General features: G+C 34.2%; 1 protein-coding gene across 1 annotated transcript in view; it reads right to left on the bottom strand.

The window, feature by feature from the left end:
- The window catches only part of LOC127853099 (transmembrane protein 117-like), a 30076-nt gene that overhangs the window by 5651 nt on the left and 4672 nt on the right, over positions 1–19753 (bottom strand). Inside the window, exons 3-5 of the mRNA XM_052387303.1 lie at positions 7034–7269; positions 2531–2788; positions 1972–2095 (exon numbers count right to left, since the gene is read on the bottom strand). Coding sequence (XP_052243263.1) covers positions 1972–2095; positions 2531–2788; positions 7034–7269 — 618 coding nt within the window. The remainder of the gene's footprint in view (positions 1–1971; positions 2096–2530; positions 2789–7033; positions 7270–19753) is intronic.

Raw genomic sequence — 19753 nt, 5'->3', positions numbered from 1 at the left:
ACACCATATTAGGATTACATGCCTGAACATATAAACCCCATGCAGTACCATTCTATATCCAATTAATGTCATAATTGCTATACTGATATAAGTTTTAGAACATTTAAAATTATTTGTACTTTTCAGATACTGTTAATAAAGAAAATAACTTGTTTGTAAGAAAATATATATTGTTCATGCTGATAGTCTTCAAGACATGCAACAGTTCTCTGGGGAAACAAGAGCACCGCATAACGGGTGCCACGCTCGGCTGAGGGTGCAGTTTTGAATAGATGAAAGCTTGTCAGATTTTTTTTTTTGATTTTTTAGAGGTCACAGTGGCCTTGACCTTTGACCTAGTGACCCAAAAATGGGTGTGGCGTGTAGAACTCATCAAGGTGCAGCTACATACAATGTATGAAGTTTCAAAGTTGTAGGTTGAAGCACTTTGATTTTAGAGCCAATGTTCAAAATGTCAAGGTTTTAGCGGACACGACGAGCTGGCTATGACAATACCTCAGGTTTTTTCCGAAAACAGCCAAGCTAATAAAAATGATGGGCACATGCTCAACAAAATCTCCTTTCAGCGCTCAAACAGTGTTAGCCATAGAGCAAGCTGTTTGTGTATTCAAACAGGCAAAGTATGAAAGAGCCTTTACAAATTGCTATGACGTTATAGTTCATTTTACTGCTTTGTGTAATTATTACATTATGTCAATATTGATCTCTTCAATACATTACATTTCTTTTTTTTCAACGTCTTTCTTAAATTTTAATTTGTAATCAATTTTCATATTAAATGCTATTAATTTTTATAAACTGTCCTCTTATCTTTTTTTGTCGTGCTCATACAAATTAAATACATTTTATCGTGTAAGTACCTGTTATCGAACAGCACCTATTATCGGACGTTTTGTTTTGGTTCTGTATGCACATGCGCAAAAGTGCGCATGACGTCACATTGATAAACAAATGGTCGTACATGAAGTCCATGACCTACTTGCCTACTTAGCTTGAAACAAATGCGCCAAAAACAGGTTAAAGGGATGCATTTATTGTTATTTACACCGTTTTATGTGTTCTTTGCTATTACTTTTGAATGCATTTATTAAAACGTGCATTTACACATCAAAAAGCATATTTCCGTTTGCAATATTGATTGCAGCAGACGCAGATTTTTTCACCGAGTCCGGGTCATGTGATAGTCATGTGACTTTGTATATAGTGGAGTAGTATTTATGAAGTATCGGGTAATAGGTCAAGTTTACATCGGCCGCCATTTTGTTTTGTCTGCTAGAGGTGACAATAACCAGGGAATCATTGTTATAAATTCTTGAAGGAAGTTTGCTGGAAAACTTAACAGATAAATCATTCAATGATTGAACTGTTAGTCATTTGTTAAAACAAAATGTTTTTGTCATTTTAAGTGTTTCAATTTTAAGGAAATTAAACGTAATTTCTTAGGTGTTCGATAACTGGTTCGTCCACCATAATATAAATACAGAAATAAAAGAATTATTAATTTATAAGCATAACTTTATTTTGCAGTTAAAAAAGTATGGAAAACATTTCTGTCAGATAAACATGACAGTGTTTTATGTAACCCATATCCAGACTTTATTGTTGCCCATGCACAAAAGTAACATTTGTTTACATTCGATAACAAGCCAAGAACCCATGATGATTATAGATAAGTTTCGGTTTTTAATTATAACTAGTAAATCATGCCAAAATAAAAGCATATCTCGTCCACAAAATACTTGCAAACCTATATCCATATATAAGTCCTTTTCCAGCGTCAACAATCAATAAATCAAAGAAGCAATCAATAGCCAACATTTATATCCTAAATAATTATCATATTATATAAACACTAATTAGTGTTAGAATGTTGAACGTAGAATTTAAATTCAATATGACGAATACTTGTCAATATAAATATAAATAGCAATAATTTAATTTTTATTAAACCAGAGATTCTAAACACACTACCAGTTATGTGGATGTCCCATGTCTCCCGTTTCAGACACTTGGGAATGCTGAAGCGAATGTGGGCCGTGTTCACTCCAGGAAGCTTAATATCTAGTGCACTAACAAAGTGGGGGAAATCCCAGTCCTGGAAGCAGAGAAGGGTATTCCCAAGATCAAATGTGACTCACAATAATTATGGAAGTTTTTGTTTGGTGTATAAATGTACATTCAGAAATAAATACATGTATACTTGCAGTTTAAAAACCTAAATAAAATGAAAAAAATCTTTAATAGACATAACATTACATTGGGGTTAAAAAGCAATACTATGTCCAAGATTTTTAAATGTGTTTTAAACTTTTCATATATTACTAATCTTTATTTAATAATGTGAGCACTTTGTCCAATATCTATTTATTATGACCAGATTAAGTGTTCCATGTATGTACTGTACTACATTTGTATTGGCAATATTCAAAATGTGTCGTCGTTCACCGCAAATAGAACAATATTAAACCCTCTCAAAAATACGATAGTATGTCTACAATAATCAACACAGTCACAAGCCTCCAACACTAACCTGCATCACTATGAGAAGATCCATGACCAATATAAAGGAGGCAAGGAAGGACCTGGACAGCTCATTGGTTGCCATGAAGTCACGATTCAGTTGGTCCCAATTGATGTAGTCTGTTGCTATGGCGAACACAACGGCAAATGAAGTTGAAGAGACCACCAACCAAAAGAGAATGATCCGGTTGAAGCGATGCCTCCACCACCGGCGAACTGGTTGAGCCCACCCAGGGTACAGCTTCTCTTGTAACATAATGTCTGTCACCTAGACAACCAGTAATAGTTCCATTGGGTCAATATTCAGTCTACAACACTTTATAGAAAGCAAAATTATATCATAAATATAAAGATGCGAGTCTGGCCATAATTTTTTTTTTTTTTATTTATCATAACTTTATGAAAACTTACAATGAATATAATTTATTGAAGTATCATAAGTTGTCCTTAAATAAAACTCTCAAACAGCTTTTTTTTTATATTAGGCGTATGAAAAATCATGCAATAAGTACCTTTATCAGTAAACATACCAAACAAATGTAATTTTGTGTGCATGACAAAACCTTTTTAGAAAAATAAAATCTCTTGATATGTTTCAGACTAATTTTAACAAAAGTGTGTGATTAAATTAACATTATGCTGTGCATTAAAATAATTATAAGTGATGTTGCCACAAAAAACAATTCTAGAAAAATATATCACCTTTCTTTGTTCTGCAACAGTAAAAAAAATAAATATTGGCATGATAAATAATAAAACATATGTTATCATGTTATGAAATGCTAATCAAACACAATGGACATGATGGCTTTAAGGCGTTCACATGAGTTCAATGTACACTTATTGCAACAACATAACCATGAGGCACAAACTCGACGCAGATTAAAACAAATGTCTCTTCAAAGTTCGAAATACCGATTTAAAAAAACAAGAAACCGTCGGAGATGGGTGATGCTCCCCAAAGGTTTTTTTGTCACAATATTGCACTATATATTCAGATAAAAGGAAACGTCTTGAGGGCACAGTAGTTTGGGGGGACAATAATTTTTTTATATAAAATTTCATAGGGCCATAACTCTGTGAAAAATCATCCGGCCAGAACCTGCTGATAATATGCACATCTCCTCTTGGTAGTGAAGCTTCCCATAAAGTTTAATTGAATTCGGGTCATTAGTTGCTGAGAAATAGCCCGGACAAGAATTGCACTATATGTACAGTTAATGGAAAAGTTCAAAGGGCCATAACTCTGTGATAAATCATCCGACCAGAACCCACTGATAATATGCACATCTCCTCTTGGTAGTGAAGCTTCCCATAAAGTTTCATTGAATTCCGGTCATAAGTTGCTGAGAAATAGCCCGGACAAAAAATTGCACTATATGTACAGCTATTGGAAAATTTCAAAGGGCCATAACTCTGTGAAAAATGATCTGACCAGAACCCGCTGATAATATGCACATCTCCTCCTGGTAGTGAAGCTTCCCATAAAGTTTCATTGAATTCCAGTCATTAGTTGCTGAGAAATAGCCCGGACAAAAATTGTGCACGGACAGACACACGGACGGACAGACGAAGCGGCGACTATCTGCTCCCCCCCAAAAATTTTGGGGGGAGCATAAAAATCAAATTGACCTTGTTATTGGACAAATGTTACTCAGATTGAAACTTGGCCTAAATATTGTCAAGATTAACATTCTGTCCATTTTTATAAAGATGAGTGATAAAATTGGCCTCGAATGGAAACAAGGTTTTGTCAGATTTTAATGGGTGACTTAGTTTTTGGACATTCGTAACCCAGATTCTAACTCAACTAAACTACCATAATAACTCTATGTTTTCGGACACTCTGAGTTTTCGGACACCCCTTTTTAAAGGAAAAATAAGTATTTTTCGTGACTCTTAATTTTCTGACACACGAGTTTTCGTCCATATAAATTAATGTCTCTAAACTTTCGGACAGTATATTTTACAGCGCTTTTTTACTAAATTTCGGTCCTGTTTTCGATATCTAATGACTCTTTGATCATGGGGTTTTACAACCAGATTAACATCATAAGACATGGCAGGTGCATGCCTGAGGGCAACGGACCATTACATTTGCGTTATAGGGTAAATAAACTTGTAAACCGGTATTACACAATGGTTTCGCCCGATAGCATAAGCGTTATAATGACAATTACCAGGCCAATTAACAGTTCAATTACCTACCGCAATGGTACTACCCCTTCTTAGTAAAATTACTGTGACAAATACTAAACGCTTCAAAGTGTGATGCACCATATTGCAAGTTTTACGAACAATGGAAGGTGTTAGACGACAACTATCGGAAATGAGCAAACAAAGAATTCATAGTTTGCTTTTTTATTGTGTTTATTACAGGTTCATACTAGCGAGTATCGGTACATGACATGCTCATCTTTGAACTCGTTGGTCAAACTACAACCTTGTAGTAACTTTCTGTCAAATATATTAAACATTTAAAATTATTTAAATGCAGTGCAAACATATATAACTGTAATTTATACTACATGGCATGGTATTTTACCAGCGCATGCTATTACTGGTAGTTGTTGATACAATTGACGCTATATTCAGACACTTCAATTTTCTACTCCAAGTTTTTGGACACCTGTATTTTGTGAATATTTTTCATATCTAAGTTTTCGGACACGAAAAAAATTAATTATTTTTAAGTGTCCGAAAACATAGAGTTATTACGGTATTGTTGAGATAAACATTCTTACCAATTTTCAGGAAGATCATTTATAAGGCTAGGATTTTACCAAGTGAGCTAGTTATTTGACACACATGACCCATACTCATAATTTGCCTTAGCATTTTCAAGATAAAACTATATGAGTCGCGTTCTGAGAAAACTGGGCATAATGCATGTGCGTAAAGTGTCATCCCAGATTTTTTGTATGAATGAAGATGATGACATTAAAGTTTCTTAAATAATCAGGGACGACACTTTCCGCTTTAATGACATTTTTCGTTAAAATGTAGACTCTTCTTAGCACAAATCCAATCAAGGAGGAAAGTGTCGTCCCTGATTAGCCTGGGCAGACAAAACTGAAATTCTCTAGAAAAATTGTTTTGAAAAGTTATTTGGAAAAAAAACACCTGCACCTACTGTACAGTTGTATTTTCATCCAGTAATGTTTTCTTGTGAACCCCACAAGTCACATCATACTACACCCTGGCAATGCTAATACATGTATTGATTATGCCAAAGAGATTACTTGAGCGTTTTTCATAATTAATAAAATGAGTGATGTATTAAAATTTAATGCAGATGGCTTTTTTAGCTCCACTGTGCTTGAAAATCTAAAATCCAAAATCTCTTCAACGCTCTCAACCAAACTTCAAGCTTAAATGTAATTTATTACAGCAATCCTGAAGTAATAAAATTATCTGAAAAAGGAAAAACATGAATCTCATCAAGACCCAGTGGTAATCAAATTGTTAGGCAAACATAAAGTACGCCAATCAGCCTGATAGGAAGGTCTTGGCAATATGGTGTGTCAGGAAAAGTATGCCAATCAGCCTGATAGGGAGGTCTTGGCAACGTGGTGTGCACTAGGGAAACATTCCAGATGTAAATCAATCATGGCTAATTTTGTTCAATTTGTTGTAATTACTGGTGATTTCTCAGAAAATATGTTACACCCTGCATCTGAATGATTGCAAATTGAATCGTGATTAACCTGGATTAACCTTTAACAAAATACTAAATACATGAAACAAGACTATTCTTTGTGTTGTAAAAACGTTTTGGTTCAACCCATTTTTACTGTTGTATTTGTTCATGTGCCCTGCACTTGCTGTGAAAATAGCAAAGATATTGTTTCAACTTTCATTTTTATTTTTTTAATATTTTTATGGTTAGACCATTACTCATCCAAGAGCAATACACATTTCAGGACCACCAATAAATATTTTCCTTTACAATCAATCTAATGAAAACATTACCGAAAAAGATCTGCATTACCTATCAAACAAAGTACTTTCAACTTAACCTTTTCCCTCTCAGAAGCAAAGTGAAAATGGCTATGTGCAAACAGCATAAAACCAGAAAAGCCTGCGAGTAACTCGCAGTCTGTTCAGATTTTATGCTGAATGCTGCTCATCAGTATCTAAGGGTTGGAAATGAAGCCCTTAAAAGGTGATTCTAGTAAGAAAGGTGTTTAATTAAATTTAACTTTCTAAGGGACTACAAATGCGTTATATACTTATCTAAGTGATAAAGGGTTTAACCCATTTATGCCTAGCGTCTAGAAAAAAAGGCCTTGGCAAACAGCATAGACCCAGATGAGACGCTGCATGATGCGGCGTCTCATCAGGGTCTGCGCTGTTTGCTTAACGGAATTTCTGTCAGAAATATGCTAAAAATAGAAATAAACATACTAGACATCCCTAATTTTGGAAATAAATTGATCCAATTTAGTAGGATGGGAGAGTCCACTAGGCATTAGGCATAAATGGGCTAATCAGAACAAATCAAAATACAAACCATCCAGGCTGTGAAGAAGTCTCCACACCAGGTTCCACAGGCTGACACCTTCATGAAGATAGCGTTGCTGACACCCATGAGGTCAGAGATGCGCCAGTCACTGGTGGAGTCGCCGCCTATCATGAGGAAGAGGTTGTAGACACAGGACATGATGAAGATGGTGATAAGGGAAATGAGGAACATGACCATCCAGGAGCCCTGGCTGTCTCTGAACATGCGCAGACGGAGCAGGCGGTCTGAAAACAATCACAGAAGAAACATAAAGACAATAAAACCAATGATTCTCTGTCTTTTAAACACTTTTGATGAACTGGCTCTCCTCTATAAGTTTAAATACCATATAATTTAACTTGTGGAGGAATGTGAAAGTCCAACCCTAAGGGTTCTTCATTAAAATTTGTTTATGCTTACTATCAGGATAGCATTTAAATTTAAATGATTTCTCTAACTAGATCTAAGTCATATGGGCCATGCTCAGACAAAATGGGGTTTAATGCATGTGTGTAAACTGCAGTCCCAGATAAGCCTGTGCAGTCTGCACAGGCTAATCAGGGACAACACGTTCAGTTTTTATGGTAGGTTTTGCTAACAGACAGTCTCTTGTTCATACAAATCCAGTTTAGGCTGAAAATGTCGTCCCTGGTTAGCCTGTACAGGATAATCTGGGACGACACTTTAGCACATGCATTAAACCCCCTTTTCACACAGCACAGCTCATATCATGTGCTGTATAAGTATAAAACGATAAACATCAAAAAGAGATGTTCACAAAGTGCAACTTGAATCTTGACTGAAACACAGCAAAAACAATCAAAGTTAAGCTCTAAATCATTTTAGACAATCAGGCAGTATCCCAATAGTTGTACTTGCAATTTATGAGGACAGAGGTTTTCTCCAGTAAGAACATAAGGGTGAACAATTAAAGACAAGCACACCACTGTCACTTGGCATTAGTTGCTACCTCCCCCTGTTGCTACTCTCCCCCCCCCCCCCCTCCAGCTGCTACCCCCTCTCAAACCCTCTAAATTGTTCATTTGATACACAAAATATCAAAACAAAAAATTTAGTTGATTTTTTTTTACTTATAATATATACTAGTATATATATGATTCTTGTAACAGATTGGAGTTATATGCATATATGTGTTGGTTGGTAAGTGTAAAATGTGTATAATTTTGATAGTAATAGACTTATGAGATGTTTAATTACGATGTAAATGACTGTCCAACCGAGTTATGCATGCTTGCCATGTATTTTTGTGGGAGCCAGAGCTTTCTTGGGAATGTTTTTTCAAGTTTGCTGTTTGATGACCGCTTTATGGTAGAATTATGCGAAAAGGCATCAATTTATTCATTTAGTTGGAAGTCTTCGGCACAGTTTAATACCAAGGTTCTGCAAATTGGTTGTAAAGTAATGGAGTAGTGAGCTTCAGAAACTGGCTGATGTGCCAAAATCAGCATTTCAAGGGTCATAGTCACATACCTTGTTATAGATAAGTAAAACCTTCAGAAAAATGTTCTACTAACTTTTTTTGTTTTGATATTTTGTATAACAAATGGACAATTTTAAAGGTTTTGAGAGGAATGGTAGCAGCTGATGGGGAAAGCAACTAAGGCTGAGTCCCTATGGTCCACACAGGTTTATCAGGGGACTGGGGTATTCGATTGCCATAAACAGATTGACATTAGCATGAATGTCAACCACAAGACATTGATAGGCCCTTCATTTCCATACAGTAACATGAATACAAACTGAAATGTTAGATTAAGCAGAAAAATCTGTCAAACAAACAGGAAGCCAAGAAATCAATGATGACAGAATTGCCATTAAGCCTTATAAGAACCTGAGATTGCATTTTCTCTCGAACAATAATGGATGGTATATAAGAAGCTCACAAATCTTGAAAAAAACATCCAATTATATTTCCAGTCATGGTAACAATATACTTAATATTTGCCCTATATCATTCAATGTAAAAGCGATAACTTTATGCAAAATTCAATGCCACATTTTGCACATAGAAAACCCCATTTCCATTCCTTTTCTTTTAGGCCATTCTAAGCTGAATTGATTTATGCAATAAAAAAGATGTCATGTACAAAGATAGAAAAAACTTGACACAAATCAAAACTGACTGTTTTGAAACAAAAATCCAGTCGTTTTATAGTAGAATGTAACTATTTTTAGTGCATTTTTAAACAATAGTCACTGACTCTCAAACTATATCATATTTCAGAGATTTAGTAGTGAACACCTTTTCTTGCCCCATCGGATCACTATCTCCAAAAGATAAAACCAGAACAATAGTCTAAAGTGTAAAACATGCCTTTGAGTAAACTATGATATTATTTAGAAAGTACAGCCCTACATGACTCGATTATTTAGTATAATGAAACATATAATTATCTGATATTAAGGGGCAAAACACAAAGAAATAACAATGCAGAAGTATTTGTCCTTCCAAATACTGAGCTTGCAAATTCACTACAAATGTAGCATCAAAATGCTAATGGATGACTTATACAAATTCAACCAGCAACAATTCTGAATGCTATTTTATCCTGTATAAGTCTACGTTCTACTTCTGAGCAAATAAAGAAATGTAAAATAAAAGCTACATGCAAAAGGACATGTTTCCGCTACAAGAATAGATGAATAGGAATCTTGTTGAATCTGTCAAATCAATTCACATTTGCGCATCCATTTAATGAAAGCCTGGAGTTTGATATCTTGGGAAGTCTGATTGACATGAAAAGTGCAAGTAACATTATACAACAGTGCCTGCAGATATTCTCATAACAAGGCAGACAGGAATTCTGTGAGAATTGAGTGTAATGTTTGTAAGACAACTAAGAAAATCGATAAAATACTGTTTCAGCCTTGAAGTCAAATATTGCCTTTATTATTATTGAGTCTGGTAAACTTCTAATGAGGCTATCAACTATAAAATCCAGTGCTTAGCAGCAACAAGTTCAGAAATATTGAATATTAGGCTTATTTACAGCCACATATTATGAGAGTTTTATCATAAGTGTCACTCAGGTTGTGCAAAAAGCAACCATCAGCAGAAGACTTACCATATTATACATTGTGACATAACGGTATATGCATATTGTTTATTCTTATGATAGAAATTTAAGTACAGATAGATTTAATAATAGGGAAATATTTTAATAATAAGTTTGAGTAATTAATTAGTAACTGTTATAATTACTAATATGTAAGAAAATGTTGAAAGGTTATTTACATCAATATTTCTATCTTATACGTAAACAGAAGTTAAAAGTTTAAATTGGTCAAACTATTTGAGAGTTCATCTTGTAAAGTAGCTGTATGTTGCGGGTATTTAGGAATTAACATAACAGATGTCTTCGGATGGGGTATGTAATGAAGTTTGAAAAATTGATTATGGTTTCATTTCTCCAATGTAGTTCAATTATCGGGAACATCTGTTGACATGGTCTTAGTTCTTGATTAACAATTTGGCTCGTAGGTCAACATTACTTCAAACCAATACATAATTCAGATATGATAATTATATAAGGGTAATTCCAATTTCCCAAGGTACATACGGATACAAGTTCAGATTGAATGTGTATCGAATGTGTATCAGGGTTTGCATAATCAATTATAGAAGTGTTAGGTTTCATATTACCAATGTTGGTTGTCCATAGAGAGCATCTGTTTGCATGATCAAGTATGCTAATGAAATGAGGTCTCCTGTTCCCAAAGTGATAATTGTGTATTGCACTCTTCTGCTGTGACAAGTGGTAGATGCATGAGCGATCCATCCAATCAACAAGGGTTATTCGAAGGGGTGGGTTTAGTAAATCGGGGGAAGTGTATCAGTCAACCAATCAAGAATGGGATAAGACATATCTAAACTTTATGTTTATTTTCCTCAGAATAAAATGCTGTGAGGTTGTTGTAAGAATGATTCTGCGGTTAGATTTGAAAGTCTGCGGTGAGAGTTGTCACGTTTTCTTGACAGGGCGGCCATGTTGGCAAACATAAGCAAGCGTTGTATTAGAGAATATTCAACAGAAATAAATCGCGATAAAAACAGAAATGAACTTTGTTTGTTACTGTGTGTTCTCCATGAACAATACGTAATTACGCTACACAGTACATTTTATGGTTGCCGTTACTAAGGACGAACATTGAAAAACATTGGAAAACGGAATACACACAACACTATACGGACATCACAGGGCCAACGGAACAAAAAAAGTTAAAAACGCGACATGGAAAACGGTCAGTGTTTTCATAAATTATGGCAAACATGGGTTTATTTCAAATTTTATCAAATAAGAAATAAAAAGTAAAAGGCGTCATGACAACGAAATTTTTAAGAATTGTTTTAAGGAATTTTGCGTAGTTAGGTGTTAAAGAAATAATTAATCATGTACGGAGAAATTATACAAGTATCAAAATCAATACAGTTTTTATTGATCAGTAGTTTTTCTAAAATATCGGGAAATTAAGAATAAAATAAATGAATAAGAAAGTATTTGAAATTTACAGAATTTTCTGAGTTATAGAAATAATGAAATTAGAGGCAAACAAATAATTGAGAATATTTAAAGAATTTTATATAAATTGGGTATGATTAGAATATAGAATTGTATACGAACTTATGTTTTTGTGCGCACAAATACATTTTAAATTGTTGTTTTTTTTGTAAAATTCCATTTAATTAAAACGTACAAGGAAATAAGAATATCTTATATAATTTTGTTTATTATTTTAATAAAGAAACTTTGGCGGTGGTTTTATTTATTAATATAATAGAAAAAACTCGGAGATGATACAAATATTCAAAGAATTTACAATTAATTTAAAGTAAGAATTTAATGCGATCTGTCGCGAATAGCGCAGTTAAAATATAATGATATGTACGCATTAAATTTCTAATATAATTGTTTAAGGGTTACAATTATATTTTATGTGCAATTTTTAAGAATTGTTTTAAGGAATTTTGCGTAGTTAGGTGTTAAAGAAATAATTAATCATGTACGGAGAAATTATACAAGTATCAAAATCAATACAGTTTTTATTGATCAGTAGTTTTTCTAAAATATCGGGAAATTAAGAATAAAATAAATGAATAAGAAAGTATTTGAAATTTACAGAATTTTCTGAGTTATAGAAATAATGAAATTAGAGGCAAACAAATAATTGAGAATATTTAAAGAATTTTATATAAATTGGGTATGATTAGAATATAGAATTGTATACGAACTTATGTTTTTGTGCGCACAAATACATTTTAAATTGTTGTTTTTTTTGTAAAATTCCATTTAATTAAAACGTACAAGGAAATAAGAATATCTTATATAATTTTGTTTATTATTTTAATAAAGAAACTTTGGCGGTGGTTTTATTTATTAATATAATAGAAAAAACTCGGAGATGATACAAATATTCAAAGAATTTACAATTAATTTAAAGTAAGAATTTAATGCGATCTGTCGCGAATAGCGCAGTTAAAATATAATGATATGTACGCATTAAATTTCTAATATAATTGTTTAAGGGTTACAATTATATTTTATGTGCACGGCTGACTGATCAGCGTTCGGGCATACCGAACCCTAGGTTGTGATAACCTTAGCGTCCTCATGAGTTAGATAATTTATCCCTGTGCCATCGAAGCAAATTACGCTATGGACAGAAGATGCGATGTTGCATAAGAATTATTTGAGTAGTTCAATCAGGAGCAAAGACCTGAATTTTGAGGTATACCGATAAATGTTCTGGTATTTTGAATGCATATCTATAACAGTCTGTCATTTTCATAAAAGTTTACACACATTTTTAGACCAACGCGCGTATTTAAGAGTGAGCAAGGTCATATGTCGATAGAATAATTCCTAAACTATAATGTTTTGTGAATTTAAGATACAAACGAGATACGTCTGTTAACGAGATACGTCTGTTAAAAGTGCAATACCCTAGGTAAATAAAGTAGCGCATACCTGTCACAAAATTTACTGGTAGCATGTACGTAACATCGAGCTGTTATGTAATGTTTAAGGGAGTGTAGCGATAGTAATCGGTGTAATAAAGGTTGTATTTACTAAGACTTTCTAGTAAGTTGTCATGACTGTATTTAAGAGTAACTTAAGGGGATGTTTATAAATGTTTGCCATGATTTGGAACAATTGATACTTATATCAACACAACGCAGATGAAAAATTGAGATTTGAAGACCACGCCAAAGAAGAGCGACTTCGCGACAAAAACGCCTTTAACAACAAATTGAAGAATAAACAACGTGATCAGCATGGAACATATTTGGGTTTACTCTCAAAGTGAACACATGGTTCTATCGTTAAAAGAAGACCCAACGCAAGAAGTTTTCGAAGGACAACAAGTGAGGCAACACTGGACAAAATACTTATGACGTTAAACACTATAGAGTTAGATGCAGCAGTTCAACTGTTTGACATGCGTAGATAACGTATTCGGAATGGTACTTCCGAGGCTTAAGACATCAAAGGGAACACTGCTATAGTTAATACCCTGTGAGCATTATGGCCAATAAAAGATCTTAATGTCCCGAGAGAAAAGAAGAAGACGCTGGAACCAACAACGAAAATACAACAACAACGGAAACGAAAATAGATGACGCAATATGAACAGCAGAAATAAGATCAGGAACACCAAACGCACGCGTATCGCCAAGGACGGCCTGACAATCGGCTTATATAAATCATCACAGCAACAGGAATAGACCCGATTTGCCTACACGACTTGAAGACGGATTGATCTTAATCTCCGTGACAGCAGTAACCGGTCCGACTTCAAGCGATTTCATTCGCCGCGAGCCGCAACTTCAATACTACATGGACGACAACAGATGTACTGAAGACCAACGATCAACAGATGATGTGCTCCAATACATCCCGATTGACATTGACATTGTATAACAATAACTAATATATCTATTTCAGTAGAGACGCTTGTAAAGAAAAATATTATTGTTATCCGCATATTTCCCATCATAGATGTGTTTATATGCAGGGCTTTTTTTCCTTCTTTGGGACCCGCCGAAAATCGGCCCTTTCCCCTCAGATTTTTTTTCCCCTCAGCAGGTAAATTTTCCCCCAGACATCATTTTTTTCCCCTAAAAAAAAAAAAAAAAAAAATATTTTTTTTTTAAACTTTAAATACATAAGTTAACCTGATCCAGTGTAGAAAATATAACATATTGCATAATTAAATTATCTGTTGCCTTGATTTTGTTTTAAAAACAACAAAATATGTTGAATTGATTATTTAAGACTTTCCTTATTTTCCCCAAAATCTGGCGTATCACGTGATTTTTCCCCCCAAAATCTGGCATTTTGCGCGATTTTTTCCCCTCAAAAAAGGCCAGGCCCTTTCCCCAAAATCAGATAAAAACCCCTGATATGAATTATGTTTTCAAGTACTTCATAATTCGATAATAAAATTTCAAAAGATTTTTTTGTATCATAAAATACAAAAAAATCAAAATAAGAGGGAGGGTTGTGTGACATAACAGTATATGCATATTGTTTATTCTTATGATAGAAATTTAAGTACAGATAGATTTAATAATAGGGAAATATTTTAATAATATGTTTGAGTAATTAATTAGTAACTGTTATAATTACTAATATGTAAGAAAATGTTGAAAGGTTATTTACATCAATATTTCTATCTTATACGTAAACAGAAGTTAAAAGTTTAAAGTGGTCAAACTATTTGAGAGTTCATCTTGTGAAGTAGCTGTATGTTGCGGGTATTTAGGAATTAACATAACAGATGTCTTCGGATGGGGTATGTAATGAAGTTTGAAAAATTGATTATGAAAGTATGGTTTCATTTTCCAATGTAGTTCAATTATCAGGAACATCTGTTGACATGGTCTTAGTTCTTGATTAACAATTTGGCTCGTAGGTCAACATTACTTCAAACCAATACATAATTCAGATATGATAATTATATAAGGGTAATTCCAATTTCCCAAGGTACATACGGATACAAGTTCGGATTGAATGTGTATCGAATGTGTATCAGGGTTTGCATAATCAAGAAGTGTTAGGTTTCATATTACCAATGTGGTTTGTCCATAGAGAGCAACTGTTTGCATGATCAAGTATGCTAATGAAATGAGGTCTCCTGTTCCCAAAGTGATAATTGTGTATTGCACTCTTCTGCTGTGACAAGTGGTAGATGCATGAGCGATCCATCCAATCAACAAGGGTTATTCGAAGGGGTGGGTTTAGTAAATCGGGGGAAGTGTATCAGTCAACCAATCAAGAATGGGATAAGACATATCTAAACTTTATGTTTATTTTCCTCAGAATAAAATGCTGTGAGGTTGTTGTAAGAATGATTCTGCGGTAAGATTTGAAAGTCTGCGGTGAGAGTTGTCACGTTTTCTTGACGGGGCGGCCATGTTGGCCGCCGCGCTGTTAGATTGTATTTCACGAACATTATAGCAAGCGTTGTATTAGAGAATATTCAACAGAAATAAATCACGATGAAAACAGAAATGAACTTTGTTTTTTTTACTGTGTGTTCTCCACGAACGATACGTAATTACGTGACAACATTATATTGGAATATTGTGTCCAGCCTTAACCCATTTATGCCTAGCGTCTAGAAAAAAGGCCTTGTCAAACAGCGAAAATCAGATTAGACGCCGCATGATGCGGCGTCTCATCAGGGTCTGCGCTGTTTGCTTAAAGGAATTTCTGTAAAAAATATTGTAAATATAGAAATAATATAATAGACATCCCTAATTATAGAAATAAATTGATCCAATTTAGAAGGATGGGAGAGTTTACTAGGCATTAATGGGTTAAATACTACATAGTATTAGGACATTTGTTTGGAGGGCATATTTATAAACTACACATTTGAACACAGACGTCTCTCAGAGTAGATCACAATCCATATCTCACTCTACATCTTACCACTCCAAATCCACAATATTATGTCCGCGTCAAATACTTTTTTTTATATTTTAATAAAGATTTATCAAATCTTTAATTTGAACACAAAGTATTTATTCTTTTATTTTGCAACATGCCATAATAACTCATCAGTGCCTATGTGTTGTGTGACTGAGAACAGAAATTTCCAAACAACATGATGACCATTTCATTAATGCATTTTTTGATGAATGGACAACTTCAATAAGAAATGTACCAGTACAAGCCATGATGTCACTTGAAATTGGAAGTAAATCAGGGGAGGGGGGCATGCATAAACTGGAGTAGCGGATATTTTCAGCCGGTAAACCATTTTATATAAATTTATATTTCTTCATGTAAATGTTATTGAAATTAAATTAAAATATCAAACCTAACACATTAAAACAATCACTGAACAAGATGTGTTTGTGAAACACAATGTCCCCCTATATGACGTTTGACCTTGTAGGATGACCTTGACCTTGACCGTTCACCACTCAAAATGTGCAGCTCCATGAGATACACATGCATTTCAAATATAAAATTGCTAGCTTCAATATTGCAGAAGTGACATTACATGAGCAATTTTGACCCATATATTTGACCTTGAAGGATGACCTTGACCGTGACCTTTCACCACTAAAAATGTGCAGCTCCATGAGATACACATGCATGCCAAATATCAAGTTGCTATCTTGAATATTAAAATACTGCAAAAGTGTACATTAAATGAGCGATTTTGACCCATATATTTGACCTTTGACCTTGAAGGATGACCTTGACCTTGAACTTTCACCACTCAAAATGTGCACCTCCATGAGATACATATGCATGCCAAATATCAAGTTCCTATCTTCAATATTGCAAAAGTTATTGCAAATGTTAAAGTTGGCGCAAACCAACCAACCAACCAACAGACCAACCAACCAACAGACCAACAGACAGGGCAAAAACAATATGTCCCCCACTACTTTAGTGGGGGACATAAAAGGCAAAAATTCTCAAAATTGTACATTGTAAAATAATAATGTGAAAAAGAAAACGCAATAACTTACACGTTTTGATGACAGACTGGCTTGCAACATTGCGCTCATTAATATTCATACGAGCCATAATGATTTTCTAATAAATGTTTTGCTTTCCTGGTGTAAAAACCCACCACGAATGATCACATTGAATTTTTTTTTTAAGAATTATATAGCGTCGAACTACACTTGGTAGCTTTTCGAACGCAGCATTTTTCAAACTTAACTATCTCAGTTATAATTAATATATTTTGATTCAAAATTGTACATGTGATGATCATTTGATTACAGTTTGTGCAGGCAAACGATCATCACCCGTGATGATTGGATGTATTATCAAGTGGGAAAGGGAGCCTGCAACATGCCAATTGCGCGTTTGCACTCCTGAAATTTTATACGAGACATATTGATTTGCAATGTTTTCCTGGTGTATCAACCATCCTAAAATGAAGAAATTCAAATTATATAAGAATCATATCGCCTTTCAGCATTTTCACGTGCAAAAAGATGAAGCCACACCTACCCCACATGCAAAGCGCCCGATTGTCACGGATGAATGATTTTATCGCAATCTTGCACAGAATAAAGTCATAGGATCACTGATGCAATTTTAAATCAAAATCTTAAATCATTACTGAGATATTCAAGATTTAAAAGTGTTGCGTTAGAAAAGTCTCCAAGTGTATGCAACACAAGTCCAAAAGTAATATTTGCCTTAAAAGCCAAAACTTTCCGAGAAATAAATTAAGTTGGTGACTTATGTGTTAATCGAATTTCATCACTCAAGCAATAATACTTTTACAGTAATACATGACACAAATCCAAAAATGCCATTTTTGCAAAAAATGGGATTAACTGCATTTACTTTAAAAAAAAACATGTACTCAATTTACCAATGGTCATTTCAGAATGCCTGTAAACAATTCTTTTAATTGGTATTTGCAGTTATATACCAAGTATTAAATTAATAAGACCAAAAATTAGCACTTGCTCAAGGCAAATTTCCCAATATGAGGATTTAACAACTTAAATTTTCCCAATTTGAGGATTTTACATGCCACTTTGTAACAACAGGACTGGTACCGTAACTTTTCCTAAATTGACCAAAAATATATCGGATACAGTAAAATGACTGTGAAGAGATATTTCAAAATGAATAAAGTTATTTGGAAAAATCTAATATTTTAACTATAACATAAGCTAAATACTTCCAAATGAACTTAAGTTATTAAAAGAAGTTTGTTTTTCTATTTTTTGTAAAAGTGACCTTGACCCAACTTGCCCCAAATGCAAGCTACATGTACCTAAACACACAATTTCATCAAAACAATTCCATCCCTATTAGAGTTACATGTATTGAAAATAAATTTTTAATAAAATTTAACAATAGTGACCTGTACCAATTAAGGCTCTTGGTCAGTCACCATTGTGATGACCACTCAGACATTGCATTGAGATTTACTTAATATTCTGTACCTGAAATAGTGATCTTCAGTTGATGAATGCGAATGATTTCCCGAATTTTATTATTTTGCAACCTTGCATGTGAGAGTTTTAAGCTTATATCATTTACCTTACTGATGATCAGTTACCTTTTATGGGTGATGTTTCAATAAAACAAGAGCTGTCTCCATAGGATGACTTATGCCCCCGATAAACGCTTTGATAGAAGTAATGAGCATTTTTCGAACCTAAACGCATTTTTCGAAACCTAAACGCGGACCCTAAGTTCAAGGTCAAAGGGGTCAAAATTTGTGTGCGTTTGGAAAGGCCTTGTCCATATACACATGCATACCAAATATGAATAATACATCTGAAGCGACATAGAAGTTATGAGCATTTTTCGAAACCTAAACGCAAAGTGTGACGGACAGACAGACGGACGGATAGACAGACGGACAGTGAGATCACTATATGCCCTCCTTCAGGGGCATAAAAACTGTAGAAGTCTTAGAGATATGGGCACATAGAGAGATTAATTTCACTACATGTTGTATCTGTTTTTGACATAGATATACATGTATGGAGATGTTGCACGCAACCTTTACCATTTTTCTTTGTACAAAAAGGGGCATAATTCTGCTTAATTGAAGATTAGAGTTATGGACCATGGTCTGTGACCTCACCTTATCGTCACTGGTTGAAATTTTTAATAAATATTATGTATACATGTACACTTTAAGCCTGCTAACAAGTTAAAGATATAGGTCTTTGGTTGGTGAATCTTCATAAATGTTGATGAAAAGTCAAGCTACAATGTATTTCTTTTGCTAAAAAACAAAGCTGTAAATCTGCTTTATTGAAATAAAATGCATCAAAATATCAAGGAAACCATGCTCAATTACTGATCATTATGATTTTAAAATTTTCTTATTCCTGCTCAGCTGCAGTACTTTTTGCATAAGGCGCAACACAAAAATCAACAAGGGCTGTTTGTAACATGCATGCCCCCCATATGGGCTGTCAGTTGTAGTGGCAGCCATTGTGTGAATACGTTTTTTGTCACTGTGACCGTGACCTTTGACCTAATGTAAGTTATCATCCGGAAACCATTGTACTATTTCGAGTTACTGTGACCTTGACCTTTGACCTAGTGACCTGAAAATCAATAGGGGTCATCTGCCAGTCATGATCAAGGGGGAGTGAGAGGGGGGTATAATGTGGGTGTGGTAATTTATAAGATGTTTAAAAAAAAAAAAAATTGGGGGGGTGGGGGTGGGGGGGTAGGGGGGGGGTAGGGGGAGTGA

Source organism: Dreissena polymorpha, chromosome 12 (genome assembly GCF_020536995.1).
Source record: "Dreissena polymorpha isolate Duluth1 chromosome 12, UMN_Dpol_1.0, whole genome shotgun sequence".
Taxonomy (NCBI): domain Eukaryota; kingdom Metazoa; phylum Mollusca; class Bivalvia; order Myida; family Dreissenidae; genus Dreissena; species Dreissena polymorpha.
This window is presented reverse-complemented; position numbering and strand designations above follow the sequence as displayed.